The following is an 18,926-nucleotide window of genomic DNA, read 5'->3' on the forward strand; positions in this document are numbered from 1 at the left end:
ACTGCGCTGAAATTGTGCAGGAGTTATGTTGTACTTATATACAAATCAGTTGGTTTTACTAAGAAATTCATCAATGGAGTAGAAGGAGTTGGCCACCAATAAATCCTTTAGGCTTCTCTTAAACTGAATTTCATTGGTTGTTAAGCTTTTTATGGCTGCTGGCAAGTTATTGAAAATGTGTGTTCCTGAATAATGCACACCTTTTTGTACAAGACTAAGTGACTTTAAATCCTTGTGAAGATTATTCTTATTTCTAGTATTGATTCCATGAATTGAGCTGTTGGTTTGAAAAAGTGATATATTTTTAATGACAAATTTCATTAAGGAATAAATATATTGGGAAGCTGTAGTTAGTATCCCTAGTTCCCTAAACAGGCTTCTGCAGGATGTTCTTGAGTTCACACCACATATAATTCTTACTGCACGTTTTTGTGCCTGGAAAACTTTAGCTTGGCTTGATGAATTACCCCAAAAAATAATCCCATATGACATTATGGAATGAAAGTACGCATAGTATGCCAGCTTTTTCATTTTTATATCCCCTATGTCTGACAAAATTCGCATTGCAAACAGAGATTTGTTAAGATGCTTCAGCAGTTCTGTGGTGTGCTCCTCCCAGTTGAATTTATTATCAAGCTGTAATCCCAAGAATTTAACACTATGGTCTGTATTTTACGTGTATCAGTGTATCTGAGGATTCTGCTGTCTGTGGACAGCTCCATTGAGTCATGGATGGACACAGAAGAGCATGATTATGCACAGTTTATCTTTGTTTAATTTATGAATTAATGTGTTCACTAGTGTCATGTTGAACTATCTTGGGGATGGCTGTAGTACTTCCAAAAAATGTAGTCTCTCATATTTTGTTGCCTGATTTTGTCTGTGAAGGACAAATGCTGTGTACTGACTGTGTTCACAGTAAGTTTACCATTAACTGGTGCTAACACATGCAAATTCTTCAACTTCATGTTGCAGGAATTCTGTAGCCTAACACTTCAGTATTTTTTATTCTTCACTCATGTTCATTGGACAAGTACTTTGCTGTTAGCAAGTGGCATCAACAACACACTTTCTGCCAAGTGTAGCAGCTGGATTGTTCATGTAGAGTTTTCTGTGATTAAGCACATTATCTGGCTCATTGAACAAGTGTATGATTAATTTTTTCCAAATCTAAATCTTAGCTATTACAGCCTCTCTAGTGATGACAACATTAAACCACTCAAAAGAAAGAGATTGTTTCCATACTGTATAATTAATGAGACACTGAGCTTCAATTATAAAAGTGTGCTGTTGTGGTTATAACCTCTCTTTCTTCTTGTTCTACAATCTAGCTTACTGTAACTTCCATACTTCATTGCTTTTTAACGAGCTGTAATAAATTGCTTGTGGTTTTTGATGTATATGTTGACCCATTCATCATTATTGTCATTTTGTTGCATATAAAAGTCTTGTTGGTGCTCTGTGGATTTTTTGTTGACATTAATAATTACAATAATAACAGTGTAATATTTATTTTAGTGTCATATTGGAGGAGCTTTACTGTGACTTGTCCCATTTTCAGTAAAGAGTGACCTAGTTCTCTTTAATTGCCTACACACTTAGGTCGCCAGTACCTAGACTTACACAGTACTTAAACTAACGGATGCTAAGGACAAAACACACACACACACACACACACACACACACACACACACACACACACACCATGCTCACGAGAGGACTCAAGCCTCCAGCGAAAGGGGTCGTGCAGTCCATGACATGGCGCCTCAAACTGCATGGCCACTCGACGTGGCTACTGAGATGATTGGGAAAGACCTATTGATGGCTGCTATAGATAATTTAAGTACATGGTTGACAAAGCAGAAAGAAAGTTAGTAATTACACTAATAGGGGTGAAATAGCGTGTGTTTCAGTTTTAGATTTAGTCTTTTTTTGCAGAACAGGTAATACAATAGTATTAAAATACGTTAATTATTTCGGAGGGTTATGGAGCCTCACCAATTTATTTTGCATATTCCATTGCTGCCAGATCAAAGTTAAACTACTTGTCAAACGACAGAGTGATGTTAGGTTGATTGTACTTTTGTTGCTTATATTGAGCAGTTGTGCAAGTGCTACAGTTCTACACATATATTTATTGAATAGAAATTAAAGGAAAAAAGTGATAGGTTTTTATTTCCTAAGTAGTAATCTTTCTGTCTTTATTCCACACACTGGTTCGTAATATCACATTTTATTGTCTTAGCTTTTAACACCTTTTTCAATGAATGTGATTCACACAAGTCATGCTTCTGAGTGAATGTGTATTTCAGTTTTTTTCCATAAGTGGAAAACATTTTGTTTGTCACAATTACAGCCCTAAAAAAATCCTTGAATGCTGCAAATCAAAGAATGGAACTTAGCTATCTTAGTTAATTTAGAATCCTTGACTTTAAAGTCTTTTCAAAATTTTATTATGTTATTCTTTTAAATAATCTTCATTATCTTTATCATAAACTTATTATAACTTCTGTAACAGTAAAATAAAGAAAAAAGAAACTATATCTTCATTGTCTGATATGCTGGCTAATACTTCACTATGAATGTACATAACTGAAAAGACCATTTATAGTTTGTGTATGCAACCTCTTCTTTTTATGTACATACTCTGACTGTTACAGTTCTAGATGTGCACATCCCTTTAGTGTGATGGTTTGGGAATGTGATGTGTAGCTAGCTTAGGATTAGTTATTTGTTCCTACAACCGTGACTGGATCTTATTTCAGAAGGCTCAGACCAAGAGGATGGAGATGACAACATCAGAAAACCTTTAGGTATGGTTTGTTTCTTTTCTTCTTTATATTTTATGCATCTTATTGTAATAGTGTGAGGACAAATCAAAAAGTAAATTCCCTTCTGTACTGCTCAGAAACAAATGAACAGAACTCACTGGAACGTGTGTCTCGTGATTTGTTCCTGCCAGATAGCACATAAGGCCACCAGGTGCCAAAACAGATCAGCATACCATAACAATATATGCTAAAAAACTATTTGCACTCCATGAGTTGGTTTAGCAAAATGTGCAGAGTTCTTGCACCACAGATGTAGGCCTCAAGTGGCACATAGCAAGAAATTTTCTTTTAATATGCTGTACGTAATGTAATGTGTTCCACTGTGTAGCTTATAGCCCACACATGCCTCATAAAGGCAAAATAGAAGAAAATAATGTTTTGTTTTGTTTCTTGTTTGACCAACCTTTATAATTATGTCAACAAATAAAATAAAGTTAAAAAGGATAGTGCCTTAGATGTTCAAACTGTCTTTACCAATATGCCTGCAGACATTATGGAAGATACTTTTTGATGTATCCTCATATAATACTTTGTATTTATTTGAGGCACTAAACATTTAATTTTTATTTTTGTAAAAGCACTTTCTCTTGAAGTAATTTAGTAGCTTTTTAAGTAGAAATTATTTTAATGTCATAAGCCATTAATAATTATTTGTTTTCCAACCCTACAAGTACTTCGTAGTCATGATTATTACGTTTTCTCTCATCTCACTCTTCTGAAGTAGATTAGGCACTTCACTATATTTCCCACTTCCCAGCCCCTGCCTCCTGAACTCAGATAAAGGATGAATGACCCATATATTTCACTCCCAATATCTTCTGACCAGATGTAGATATTACTATGCCTCCATCCAGAAAAAAATTGAGCAAAGCTCTCACTAAATGAAAACTTTTTTCTTTTTTCACATGATTGTATAGTGAGTTCAACTGAGAAGTTACAACTTTCTCCAAATATTAAAAAGTGATTCTGTGTGAAGAATGCTACACACAAATTGAAAAAACCATTGCCTTCTTAACACCCTCAATTTAACCCTGTCCTCCAGAAAGGTCATGTGTTGAAGGGAAAAAATTTCCTGTCAGATAAATTACTTTTGAACAGACTTTGCATGCTGCCTAAGCAGAACACAGTCATTGTATTGCATTTTTTAGTCCTGAGTCACACAAATATTTGTGTAAGCTGAGGCTGAAAAATACAATAAAATAACTAAATTAAATTTGACTTCCAGAAAGCAAATACTATTTACTGCAGAACCAATGAAAAGTGAAAATTGATTCAAATTACCTAGATTATCTGCAGAAATGTTTGGTGGTTTACAATAAAACCAATGTAAAACATGTTCAGTGTGTCCATACGGCATAGTTGTATCTTTCAGCAAACAACTTCCACTTTGATCAAAGATTTTATGCCGTCCTTTCAAGGAAAAGAATCACCAGTTTGGATAAGGCAAGAATGAGAAAGCAAACTGGCTGTGTGTGTTTGGAGGCATTTTACAAAAATAAAAAAGACTAACACAGTGATTTTATAGAAATCATGAAAAAGCTAAATTAGGATTGACAGACAAGGATTTTAACCCTGTTGCTCTTGAGGATAACATCAGTAAATAAATTCAGGTAAATCATAGGGTATTGCGTGACTTTCCTGTCATTTCCTTGTAAAGCCCAGTTTCTTCTATTTCCAATTTCCTGTCAGAGATAAAGATAATTCAGCTTCCAAAAGTTTTTGATTTTTGCCTGTCAAGTCTGCTGTTCCATTGTGGTTTAATTCATTTGGTTGTTTGGAATTCTGAACTATTCATTTTTTTTCTTCTCTGTGAGGAGAAATATTCCACTAGCATCCCACTAGGCAAAGTGATTAACATTGAATAATGCCTTCTAATGTTTTCGGTACATTAAGTAAACTTTTTTGGTTGGATCTGTAACAAATAGTTGTGCTATAAGAGAATAGAAAGCTACTAAAAAAGCTCTAATTTAAGATTGATAATTTGTAATTATTTCTCCACAATGATAGGGACATGGAAATGATGTTAGTTGTATTTGCAGAACCGCTAGATGTCAAGAACGTCTGGTTTAAAAGGCAGCTGAAACATAAAATTGGAAGATTGAGTTTGAACAATAATACATAAAGGATAGATTGCTATTCACCACATAGAGGAGCCATTGCATTGCAGACAGGCACACGAGGAAGGAGGCTTTCGGACAAAGCCCATCTTCAGAACTAGAAAACTTGCACCCACCCACATATGGCCACTGTCTCTGGTAGCTAAGGCCTGACTGTGGCTGCATCTGACGCAAGCAGCTGTCTAGCTGTGGGTGGGCAGGGGGAGGGGAGGGAGGAGGTGGGATAGCAGCACAGAGGTGGGAGAAGTCACTAAGCTGCCTGCGGGAGCATGCAGGGATGTGGTGGGTGCAGTATTGGGAGGTTGTAGTGGGTAGGGAAATGGGGGTGGAAGGTGAGAAGTCGACAAGAGGAAAGTAGTATTTAGGTGTATCCATGGAACAGAAGCCACGCATTGTACTGAAAAAGGGAGCAGAGAAGGGGATACACAGGTAAAGAACAGGGGCTACTGAAGGTTGAGGATGGGGGGGGGGGGGATTGCAGGCACTTAGTGATTCACTGTAGAGACAAGGGCAGCTCATTTTGTATTATCGCGAAGTTGCGGAGATAGTGCCACAGACATGATATGTGAATTGGAGTGGCAATCATTAAAACAAAGGTGTTTTTCGTTGCAGCGGGATCTTCTCATGAAATTTCAATCACCAGTTTTCTCCTCCAATTGTGAAAACATTGTGTTGGCACCCACCTACATAGAGAGAAATGATCATCATGATAAAATAAGAAAAATTAGGGCTGGCACAGAAAAATTTAAGTGCTCGTTTTTTCTGCATGCTGTTCGAGAGTGGTATGGTAGAGAGACAGTTTGAAGGTGGTTCATTGAACCCTCTGCCAGGCACTTTATTGTGAATAGCAGAGTAATTGTGTAGATGTAGATGTAGAGGTCCCACATTTGCAATCTAGAAAAGCTGGTGTTGATAGGAAGAATCCAGATGACACAAGCTGTCAGGTATTCATTAAAAAGAAGCACATAACATTGGGAGGCATCTGCAGGAAGTGGGTGGTCCAGATGTCTTTTGGCCACAATTTGATGGTGGGTTGTTGGTTGTCATGCCCAAGTCGAAGTTGCACAGTGGTTGCAGTTAAGTTGGTAGATCACATGGCTGCTTTCACAGGTAGCCCTGCCTTTGATGTGGTAGGAGAGGCCAGCAGTAGTGGGAGGATGTATGGGACTGGTCTTGATCTAGACATGTTGCAAGAATGGGAGCCATGAGGCAAGGGGTTAGGAGAAGGGGTGGGATAGGGACAGTTGGAGGAGGACATTTTGTAGATTGTGTTGGTGACGGAATATGACTGTTAGAGGGCTGAAGAGGATATTTATAACTTTCAGTGCACAATGAGAGGTATTTGAAACACTGGTGAGGAATGTGATTCAGTTGCTCCAGTGCTGAGTGGTACTGAGTCATAAAAGAAGTGCTCATTTGCAGCTGGACAGTGGGTACAGGGGAGGGGGGGGGGGGGGGGTGACTGATGAGGCAAGTATGGGTGATACATTTCTGCACAAAGTTGGGAGGGTAATTATGATCTGTGAAGGCCTCACTGAGACCTGCAACATATTTGGAGAGAGACTGCTCTATCACTACAGGGGCAATGAACACGAGTGGCTAGGTGTATGGAAGACACTGTGGTGTGGAATGGATGGCAGCTGTTGAAGTGGAGGTATTGTTGGTGGTTAATAGGTCTGATGAGATGTAGGGTCTTATGAGATGTAGGGTCTTATGAGATGTAGGGTCTTATGAGATGTAGGGTCTTATGAGATGTAGGGTCTTATTTAGCCATCCTTAAGGTGGAGATCAATATCGGGAAAGGTGGCTTGTTAAGCTAAGAAGTACCAGGTGATACGAATGTGGGAGAAGGCGGTGTGGATAAAGAAGAATGTGGATGGGGTGTCTGCACCCTTGGTCAGATTATAAAGATGTCATAAGTGGATCTGAATGAGGTGAGGGTTTGGATTCAGGGTGGTTAGGAAGGATTCTTCTAGATGACACGTGAATAGATCAGCATAGGATGGTGCTGTGCAGGTGTCCATTGCTTTTATATACGATGGTAGGTTATGGGCAATAGGCGAAAGGTGTTGGCCCACAAGAACACATTCTCTTTGTGGGGGCACAGTAATAGGTCACACTGGAGCAGCCTTGTTTGTCACGTTTAGGGACTTAAAAAAGCATGTAGAAGGCAGGACTGTGTGAAATGTTGGGATGGACCTAAGGATTTGAGAAGGGACTGAAGGTGCTAATGGATTTCTGGAGTAGGGTTACTGTTGCAAGGCTTTGTAGGTAGACATATCTGATAGCTGGTGGAGTCCTTCCACCAAGAAATCCCTGTAGTTCGTAGCCCCAGTCATGGAGCCTCTGTCAGTACATAGGATTATAAGGTCAATGCCAGTTTTGAAGATGGTGGATTGAAGTTTTTTCTGCAGATGCGAGGTTGGTTTCCATGTTTTAAAGTGAAATACATGTTTATTTCTCACATACACAAAGTACTGTTAGAAGTAAATTTCATGTTAACGGCCAGGCAAAAAACCCCACTCATCCGAATTGGCTGTTCAATCTTACCTGCACAGTAAAGGAGGCATCATGGATAAAAGTGTAGAAACTTGAAAATCTAGAGATGAGATCTGAACAGCTGGTAGAGATAGGAAAAAAGATACCAAAATGTGATGTAGAACTACAAAATACAAGTAGCACAGAATCGAGGAAGCCTTCGAAGGCCACCACAACAAGTATTGTTCATAAAATCAACTGCAGCAAGAGAGTTATGCCATGGTAAAAGGAAAATTTTCAAACAGCAACCAAAGAGAACAATTGCTGAAGAGAAGAGATGTAGAAATTAGAGGTGTAGAAATCCAGAATGGTCTTGGAAGAAATGGGAGGAAAATGATCAGATCAACTTTAAACTGTTGGAGATCAAAGCAGAGAGAACTTTTTCTTCTGCTGGAGAAAAAATACTAACAGACCATCCTAAAAAAACTAAAAGAGAACACCAAAAAGCCAATATATCAGATGACCAGTGTTACTGAAGTGTGACAACTGCAGTGACTTTTGTTAAGAGTCCAGAGTGTTTTTTGGAAAGGAGAAAGAGTTTAAAAAGACTAGATTTAAAGTTATCCTAACTTTGTAATACAACGCTGGAAAATTCTGGATGGAATACAAATAATGCAATTACTACATTAACAATCCACCACGTACTGGATGTATTGAGTGGACACGGAATGTAAGCTTATAAAATTTTGTTCTTCTTCACACTCACTTCTATACACCATACTTATATTGATGTGGCACTGCAGTCTGATTTGGGTGTCTGGTTGTGTTGCATGCAACAGCTGCAATGAAAGAGGATTAGGGAGGGCAGAAAGGGAAGAGTGATGAGAAGAGCAGGGATGAACAAGAGCTGTGAGGTGGAGAAACTCTAAAGAAAAAAATGGAGTGGAAGTGAACTGCCAGAACCATGGGTCCGTTACACTTCTGTGTGGTAGATTTAAAATAATGGCATTTGCCGTGGAACATACTAAGGAGTTTTTGTTGAACCTCAGCCTAAGAAATAATATAATGATTTTAGAAGAAAGAGAGAAACTACAAATTCAATATTTATATATTAATCTGTACTTTCAGAGTTAAGGCTCACCAGCCATTTGACCATCTTCTTTTGTGCGGATGCGCAAACAGTGCCCGAACTCTTTAAAGGAATCGGCAGTAAAGCCATGAGTAATGAGTATAATGGGCAGGGGCACTATGAATATAGTGCGGGACAATAAGTTACGAATGTGGGTCTCATGGGAAGCATGCCAGAGATACGTCCCTGCAGTTGCACTATCCTCTATGTCCTCAGTGGCTCAGATGGATACAGTGTCTGCCATGTAAGCAGGAGATCCCGAGTTTGAGTACCGGTCGGGGCACACATTTTCAACTGTCCCCATTGACTTGTATCAATGCCTGAATGCAGTTAAGGGTATTCATTTCATTGTAAATTTAATATTTGCTGTAAGGATGAGACAGTGATATATTGAGAGAAAAGAAAAAGAAAACTCATTTGTTGTAGAAATAGAAACATAGGGTTTAATATCATGTTAATTAGAGATGGAGCACAGATGAGTGTAGATCAAGGATGGTATAGTAAACTGACCATTGGTCATGTGTTTTTCAAATGAACAATTGCGGCATTCATCTTAATAAGTTTAAGGAAATTAAGGAAAACATAAATCTGATGAGGACTAGAAAGTCTACAGTTTTCTTGTATCCAGTGTTACAATCAGTGTGCCACTTTGCTTGGTTATGTGGTATAGAAAAAATCTATGACAGTGTACAAAAAAAAAAAGAAAGAAAGAAAGAAAGAAATTATTCGAGAATAAGAATGTACAAAAACGTTAATTCATAAAGACAAAATGCCATACTAACAGTGACACAATTTTGTCTAAATAGATTATGGGTACTTGAATGATGATGATGGCTGAAATAATGATAGTTGAGAGCATCAGAAACTGCTCTGATGGGTTTAAACTCTTGCCTTCACAGATGATGCAGTGACATGAGCTGACATGGAAGCAGAAGTGTAACAGAAACCAAGGACTGCAATGACATATTCAAAACTTTTGCTCTCCAGATATGTCACGCAAAGGAAGGCATTTACAATCAGATGATCACTTTAAATAGAGAGAAAAATGAGTGGAACAAATTCACTAATTCCATTATCTGTATAGTGCAGTAGTAAACCATAGGCAATCCATTGAATAACACTAGAAAAAGTATAGAAAAGATAATTCTGGATGAGAAAAAGGAGCCCATTAAAATTTGTGAAACTGCTCTAGAAAACATTTTATAAATGTGTTACCACAAATGATTCAGAATCACATTTAAACTGGCAGAGATAGCACTGAAACTGAAGCTGAGGAAATGAAATTTTCAATAATAAAGGGAATGAGGTGCAAGTGATAATGCACCTGGTGGCGTAGGGTCATAACGAAAAGGCACTCTGAGAGATCTACGAGTGGAGAGCCCTCATTTACTGGACTAGTCAGACTCATGTTGCTGATTAACAATAACTTATGTCATCTTTCTGTAAATGGCTCTGAGCACTATGGGACTCAACTTCTGAGGTCATTAGTCCCCTAGAACTTAGAACTAGTTAAACCTAACTAACATCACACACATCCATGCCCGTGGCAGGATTCGAACCTGTGACCGTAGCGGTCTCGCGGTTCCAGACTGCAGCGCCTAGAACCGCTCAGCCACTACAGCCGGCTTTCTGTAAATACTTAAGATATAGATATCTGGGCATGAATTTTAATCAGACACAACTGTAGATCAGATCTGAATTTACTAGTATTAATATGCCTAGTATTAATATGCTAATGTGCCTAGTGAAAGTATAGGGGAGGAAAAGGATCCACCTTGGTACAACAAACATATTAGGAAGTTGCTGAAAAAGCAGAGAATTTTGCACAGTCGTTTTAAACATAGTCACTGCCTGCTGACAAACAGAAATTATGCGAAATGAAAGCAGCTGTCAGAAGGACAATGAGAGACTCTTTTAATGAATTTGAAAGCAATATTTTATCTGCAGATTCTAAAAATAACACCTAAAAATTTTGTATGTAAGTAAAATCTATGAACGCTACAAATAATTCAATACCTTCTCTTGCTGACAGTACAGGTAATGTAACTGATGATGATAAACAGAAGGCCAAAATTCTAAACCTAGCTTTCAAAAACTCGTTTACAATAGAGGACTGCAGCACCATTCCCCCTTTCAATTAACGAACAAACAAAAGGATGGCTGACATAGTGTTTAGTGTATCTGGGATTGTAAAACAGTTAAGATCCTTAGACGCCAGAAAGGCATCTGGCCCAGACAGTATCCCCGTAAGATTTTATGTTGACTATGCTACAAATATAGCTCCATTCTTATCCGTCATCTATCAGAGATCATTGGAACGGCGGAAAGTTTCACAGGACTGGAAGAAGGCCCAGGTCATAGCAATCTACAAAAAGGGTAGAAAATCGGATGCACAGAATTATTACTGGCCAATTTCACTGACATCGATTTGTTGTAGAATCATGGAACATATTTTGTGTTCAGACTTAATGACCTTTCTAGACTCTGAGAAGCTCATCTGCAGAAACCAGCACGGTTTTAGGAAACAGCGGTTATGCGAGACACAGCTGGCCCTCTTTGTATATGATATACCGGCTCCCAGGTTGCTGCCATATTTCTCGACTTTCGAAAGGCATTCGACTCAGTTGCGCACTGTCGCTTGCTACAAAAAGTGCACACTTACTGTCTATCCAGTGACATATATGGTTGGATAGAAAGTTTTCTAACAGACAGCAGTATCCAGAATGAGATTTTCACTCTGCAGCGGAGTGTGCGCTGACATGAAACTTCCTGGCAGATTAAAACTGTGTGCCCGACCGAGACTCGAACTCGGGACCTTTGCCTTTCGCGGGCAAGTGCTCTACCATCTGAGCTACCAAAGCACGACTCACGCTCGGTACTCACAGCTTTACTTCTGCCAGTATCTCGTCTCCTACCTTCCAAACTTTACAGAAGCTCTCCTGCGAACCTTGCAGAACTAGCACTCCTGAAAGAAAGGATATAGCGGAGACATGGCTTAGCCACAGCCTGGGGGATGTTTCCAGAATGAGATTTTCACTCTGCAGCGGAGTGTGCGCTGACATGAAACTTCCTGGCAGATTAAAACTGTGTGCCCAACCGAGGCTCGAACTCGGGACCAAGTTCGAGTCTCGGTCGGGCACACAGTTTTAATCTGCCAGGAAGTTTCATATCAGCGCACACTCCGCTGCAGAGTGAAAATCTCATTCTGGAAACATCCCCCAGGCTGTGGCTAAGCCATGTCTCCGCTATATCCTTTCTTTCAGGAGTGCTAGTTTTGCAAGGTTCGCAGGAGAGCTTCTGTAAAGTTTGGAAGGTAGGAGACAAGATACTGGCAGAAGTAAAGCTGTGAGTACCGGGCGTGAGTCGTGCTTCGGTAGCTCAGATGGTAGAGCACTTGCCCGCGAAAGGCAAAGGTCCCGAGTTCGAGTCTCGGTCGGGCACACAGTTTTAATCTGCCAGGAAGTTTCAGACAGCAGTATGTCGTCCTGAACGGGGTAACTTCAACAAAAACGAGTAACTTCAGGTGTGCCCCAGGGCAGCGTAATAGGTCCTCTGCTTTTTACGATTTACATAAACGATCTGGTTGATGGTATTGACTGTGGCCTTAGACTGTTTGCCAATGATGCTGTAGTCTATAGGAAAGTAGTATCACATGAAAGTTGTGAACAAATCGATGAGGATTTGCAGAAAATAAATGCGTGATGTAATGACTTGCAGTTATCTCTCAATATTAGTAAGTGTAACCTACTGCGTATAACAAGGCAAAAATTCCCAGTAATGTATGAGTACAAAATAAATGATCAGTCTTTGGAAGTGGTAACATCTGTCAAGTATCTGGGTGTGACTATTCGAAATGATCTCAAATGGAATGATCAGATTACACAAGTAACAGGCAAGGCAAACTCTAGATTGCGGTTTATTGGTAGAATCCTGAAGCGATGCAGTCCTTCAACAAAGGAAATAGCTTACAATACGTTAGTTCATCCAGTCTTAAGAGTACTGTTCATCTGTATGGAACCCTTACCAGTTGGGTCTCATTCAAGAGATTGAGAAGGTCCAAAGAAGAGCGGCAAGATTCGTGACTGGTACATTTAGCCATCGCGAGAGCGTTACAAATCTCATAGAGAGGTTGAAGTGGGACACACTTGCAGATAGATGGCGCGCTAAACGGAAGGGGCTGCTCACTAAATTCCAAAATCCGATCTTCACCGAGGATGTAGAGCATATATTACCACCAACTTTCAAATCGTGTAATGATCATTCAAAGATAAGCGAAATAAGAGCTCGTACTGAGGTGTACAGACAGTCGTTTTTCCCTCGTGCGATCTGTGACTGGAACAGAGGGGGGGGATATGACTTAGGTGCGAATTGTACCCTCCGCCATACACCACTTTGTGGCTAGTGGAGTATATATGTAGATGTAGATGTAGAATATACTTGTATTGAAGTGAATATTTTATACGTAAGGGACATGAGGGCTGCGACTGTTGATAAATACAAATAAAAAAGTTTCTGCGTCATCTGGATAAATGTGTTAAGACTGAAAAAAATTGGTTGTAGCTGTTCATTGCTTTTCTGATAGCATCAAGGATGCAGCTTCTGTGCAGGTATAACTAATGTTGTAGTCTGAATGTAAAATGTCTGTGATATCGTAATTGTGTTTATTTAGTAAATATTTTAGAACAAAATGAACAAACCTTGCAATGAAACATGAAATTTATCATTTATTTGTCAGTTAATTTTCAAATAAGCTTCTACATTTGCCTAGAAATACAGTAACATATTTTTAAGAAAAATTACTCCCAATATGAATCTTACGTGCAAATAAAGATAGATAAAAATATGTTCTACTAACAAATCCATAAGAAGAGCCAAATGGACAATAACATGAATACTACCCATTCTTTATAGAGCAAAGCAAAAGAAAAGATAGGAAGAAACAAAATTACTTAGAAGTAATATTGGCAATTCATCTTTTGACCCCCTCAGGCACTGGAAATGCACCAAATTAATAAAATTTTATTTCTCTCTCTCTCTCTCTCTCTCTCTCTCTCTCTCTCTCTCTTTCTCTTTCCAGGAACGTATGCTACTTGTGTATTCTAATACTAAATAACCCCATTTTCTCCAGGACTTTCCCCTTTTCTACTGGAGGAAAGAACGACTTCTTATAAATTGTCATTTTTGTAATTCTCTTAGTTTGCACATATACTTTCTATTGATAAATACACTGACTGAAAAAAAAGTGAAGCACCCAGAAGATAGGCTGAATGCCAGGGTAATTTAATAAATGCACACACCATTGGTGAGTACGTAAACGATTAGCTGCAGTTGTCTATGACCGGTAGATGGCAAAGATGGCCATCGGAGTGCATTAGTGTAGTTTGTGTTTATTATTGTTACCAGGTTTGGTAAGATATATAATGGGTGTTAACAGTGTTAGATATTGAGTGATCACAGTGAGGGACACGGAAATGTTGCACACTCGCGTGAGACAGCATTATCAGTACCTGACAAGAGTCCAAAAAGGGCCTCTTTGCGGATCTCTGTGTTGTTGAAAGGTTGAATGGTGGAATATCCATATTTGTGGGGCATTCAGAAGTGAAAGTGGCCCTGCCGTAGGGATGTCAGAGCAGGCATAGTAGTCCACCATGTCTGACCACCACAAGGGAGGAACACTGTGTTGTGGGAGGTCAAGCGCATCACAATCCTTTCACACTTGTGTGCCTGCCATCTGGAAACCCGCAGTTGACTCCCTGCAACGTTCTGTGTCATCCTGCACGATTGCTCGGAGACTAGCAGCAGCTGGACTAGGGAATTATTGTCCCACACATAGGTTGCTGTGAATCCCACAACACAAAAGGCTGCATTTAGAGTGGTGCCTTAATGAGGGAGCACGGACTGTTGATGAAAGGATCAGTTGTGGGCCAACTTGCCTCAGGTGAGGAGAAAACGGCTTGGAGACTCTTCCCAACCAAATTTGTCCGTACATCCAGGCCAGAGAGGGTGCAGTGTGGTACTGATAAGTGCTCATACTGCCCAGTTATTTGTAAATTGCATTCAATCTTGTAATCATTAAAATAACATCACAAACTCTCTCAATCAATGAAGCTTCATTTTGTTTCCTTCCACACTTCCGGGTGTTTCACATTCCTAATCAGGTAGTGTGTAACATTTGATAGTCTTCAGTGGAGCGTTATGTCAAATATGTAACATCTACCTTTCTCTTGTTTAAAGTGCTTCTGCTACTTACATCTGTAGTATGTGTTTTGTTACTTTTGAAAGAGAGAATAATATTGAATGAATACTTTAAGATACCAGTTGAAATGGAGCCTAGATAAAAAAAACTAAGAATGTTGTATAAAATAGAATGGAGCTTGTAAATAGTAGTTCTTAATTCTCAAGAATCACAAAATACACCATAACTTACATGTTATTCTTACTATCATTTCCTCCACATGCAGGTTTGCTTGTAGATTTCTTTCAGCTGCATCTCTCATATGTACTAATTCCCCTGTTCTTTCTTTCTTCCTTCCCTTGCCAGAACTTCCTTGGTTTCCCCACTAAATATTCATCAAACACTATTAAAATAATAATTTAATGTATAATGAGAAAACTTAGCAAATATAATTAATCTTTTAAATACATTTTTAGGTAAAAACCATCAACAGTTCCCAGCTATTGTTTTCATTCTAATACATACCTTATTGTTACATGCTAACGCCACTGATAAAACCGGCAGTACGCAAGACAAGTGTTGAAAAGGAAAAATTGCTCAATCCCAGTAACATTTTAAATATATGGACACGTCTTTCAAATTCGCTCACAAATTTCTGTGCAAAGTTCCTCAAAGCGTCCTTCATGGAGAACGTGTAAATTCAATCTCTTTCAACAAAACCAGTTTAAAATGTAATGAATGTAAATGAAAGTTAAACGGGTAGATCACAAACCTATATGAGACAACACAGGGAAATACTCAAAACATTAAAGCATGAAAGTGAAGTTGAAAGGGAGAGGAAGTAGTTTGATAAAAAGTGACTATCTTTTCAAGATTTTACTTCATTTAAACTTGCCTTTACTGTGATGCTTTTGAATTCATTAAGCGATATCTGCTAAATACTCACTGCCACTGGCTTTGAAGCAAAGCTTGAAAATTATTTATGAAACAAACTACATCTAAGCTGTGAATTACTTAAATGTATAAAAGTAGACCCCGCTTACCATGTGTGAAGTCATACAGGCGTAACAAGTGGAAATGAATGATATGTTTGGGTATACAGAGATCATAGTCACAAGTAGCTGTTGTTGGCAGAATAGACTGTTCATACTAGGCATGTTTGGGAGGCTGATGTAAAGACATACAGTTGTAATAGTGCACAAAACTATTAAGGCTTCAAGAATCTTGAATCACTGCAGCTATAGCTTGGTAGTTGCTTTACTGCCATAAATTTTTAAAAAATTGCTGTTATTGTTTTTTATCAACATTTATTTTATAGCACCATTCACAGCAAACGACATCTTTGCGTTAAGTGTCAGTAGACAAAATAGAAATCCAGCAGTTGCTGGAATGGATGACTTTGTATCCCTGAAACCATAAACAAGACAGATTTTCAAATTTTCAAGATGTTGGATGGGGAAAAGAAGGCAGCTGGGCTTAAGAAATAGCCTTTACTATAGCATAAAATAACTCGTGTTTGTGTATTCTGGAAAATTTTGTGTGTGCACTCATTTGCTGCAAGGAAGTAGAATGGTTTAGTCAGGCAATACTAAGATGAACAACAAAATGAAAATATCATCCCACTAATTCCCTTCACAATGAATCAGTGCAGCTTTATATCTATCACTGATACAAAAAAGTTGTACTGATTCTATTGACAGAGGATTCACTGTTGGTTTACCTATGCTGTACTGTACGTTTTTAAGTAAGCACTTGCTATAATTCAGTAACTTTATCGTACATTTTGTAATCTTACTAAAACTAGTGAATACCAAAAAAGGAAATCGGTAACTGAGGGTAAAAAAAAAAAAAAAATGTTCTTGTGCACTTTATGATTTGACAGCAATTTCAAATGATGCACAGTCAGAAATAAAAACAAGACCCATAGATAATGATGCATAAGAGGCAAAATATGTAAGAGTAAGGAAAATGGGTTTTGCACAAGATTCTTTTAAAAACTAATTAACATACTGACATGTAAAAATTATAAGAAGTATATAGGCATTCCATTCTACCTCCTCCACTTTAAATTACTGTTAGGTAATGGATATCTTTCACATAGTTGATCCATCCGTGTGAATTATATCTGCCTGCGGGATTGGAGTCAAAGTTGCAATGAAATGACAAGATTACATGTGGTAGCCCATTCATTTTAGTGAGTTGCCATGATAGGAGGCACCTATGTCTCCCTTTGTAGTCTCATTCAAAGTGATACTGATAAAAGCATACTTTAAAAAGGGGCTAAACAGATTTGAGACAGCATTGTGTAGGCCCATTCATTACTATTTCACACTACTTTCGTGTGAAACAAATGAATTTAGTTCAAAGTTTTGCTGGTTGCTTAAGCATTTAATTTGGTTTCACATTTACATTAGTTTTACAGCTTCATTTAAGGAACTAACAAAGATGACAATACTACATGCACACGTGTGAGAAATAGATCAGTAAGTGGCATTACCAGTTCTCTAAACTTAATTTTAAAAAAAATCAAAACGCCACACTTCATGGTGTAAGCCGTAACAGAACAGTACTCATACTCTATATTCCACATTATATTGATGCCTTTTGGTACACTTGGTGAGACAAGGTGCAAAGTTTGTTCAGTGTGATAATACAAAGTTCTTGGGGGGGGGGATTAAGTTTTTTTGCCTCATATGGAGAATGTAAGATGGCCAGCAGTAGACCAGGTACAGTGTCAAATGCTTTGACTTTGGTGACAGCGAATGACTACATTTCTCTGAATGACCACCTCTCAGCACACCGAGGGTCAAAATTGGAGACTGGGTGTTCATCATCCAAAAGTGAGCTGACCATTAACATTTTTACTTTGTCCTACCTGGAAGGCTTAAAATTATCCTTGTCGTGCAAACTTTGCAGAATGGTCATTCTGCTTTCTCCTGTACTCACAAACTATCTGTGTTCCATCTTGGGTAATGTCATTTTATTCACAATACTATTTCATGTTGTATATAATCTCATATAAATTTTCTTTACAACATACCTTATGAACCAATCATCTCAGTTCTTGCTTACATATGGAAGGTTCATATTTCTTCTTGTATGGTATTAGGAATAAATATAATGCAAATTTTCATGCTGACATTTGCTTTGATAGTGTTCTGAAATACTGACACTGAAGCACATTTTATTTGGGTCTTGAAAATGACAGCCTCAACAAAATACAGTAGTTAATATCATCTTTACAAAAAGAAAACAATGTAACATAGATTTATCGCTGTCTGGAAGCTGCCCATAAATGACATTCACCAACATATTTTAATGTTCCTTTGGTGTGGACGCCATTGGAGTGCAATTGGAGAAGGTAATGTACAAAACTTTTTACTATCCATTGTGCCTTTGTTGATAGATTTTGAAACTGAAGATGGTGAGTCAGATGGAACAAGCAACACAGCTGCTTTGTGGAGGGAGGAAATACGGAAGAGATATGAGCAGGAATCCCAGTTCATTGCTGAGCTCCGAGCCAGGAATCTGGGAAATGGTCAAGAATTTGAGGAGAAGGTTTGTTCTGTTAGTTACCACTGAATGTGAAATCGCTTTCACTACTTCATGTCCTTATTCTTCTTTATTTTATGTGTGCCAGGCATCAAATGAAGCAAAAGGTGCGGGTGATGAATCTGACTATGAACAACGACAAAATGTAAGTGTATCATAAAAACATCTCTAAATTCTTATTGTAGAGATTTAGCTGTAATTGTGGAACATTAGCTTGCTCAAAAGAAGCGCTACGGTATAATTAATTCTAGATTGGCTCTTTTCTTTTAAGAAAACCTATCAAATGTTTTTGGGATACTTGAGAGTTAAAAAAGCCACAATCCAAGTTTTGATAAATCTTTTTAATGTCTTTAGCAATCTGATGCACTTCCCTGTGCCATCACGAAGGTGGAGGCAATCACAGTTACATAACATTCCTCAGTAACAGAAAAATATAAATTTTATAAAAGTTCCTAATAACAGAAAAATTACTGTAGTTAAGGTCAAATACAGCATGCATACGTGCATATGAATGTAAATGAGCTGCATTTAACTTTTTATTTTAGGCTTGCAAATGACTGAAGTTACCAGCAAAATGAAAGAGCTCCTTAATCATCTCAGTGGCAACCTACTGCACCCCAGTCATCAGCAACCTTATAACACAT

The 18,926-nt window shown here is 38.3% G+C and overlaps 1 protein-coding gene across 6 annotated transcripts in view; it reads left to right on the plus strand.

Moving 5' to 3' along the window:
• LOC126092138 (dystrobrevin beta) overlaps positions 1 to 18,926 on the plus strand; it is a 630,369-nt gene that overhangs the window by 605,748 nt on the left and 5,695 nt on the right. For 5 of the 6 annotated variants that reach the window (XM_049907600.1, XM_049907602.1, XM_049907603.1 and 2 more), the window contains 3 exons: positions 2,766 to 2,813; positions 18,137 to 18,288; positions 18,371 to 18,427. In XM_049907600.1, the coding sequence (XP_049763557.1) occupies positions 2,766 to 2,813; positions 18,137 to 18,288; positions 18,371 to 18,427 (257 nt within the window). The remainder of the gene's footprint in view (positions 1 to 2,765; positions 2,814 to 18,136; positions 18,289 to 18,370; positions 18,428 to 18,926) is intronic. The other variant, XM_049907604.1, reaches the window with a different exon arrangement.

This window comes from Schistocerca cancellata, chromosome 7 (assembly GCF_023864275.1).
Source record: "Schistocerca cancellata isolate TAMUIC-IGC-003103 chromosome 7, iqSchCanc2.1, whole genome shotgun sequence".
In the NCBI taxonomy this organism is placed as follows: Eukaryota; Metazoa; Arthropoda; class Insecta; order Orthoptera; family Acrididae; genus Schistocerca; species Schistocerca cancellata.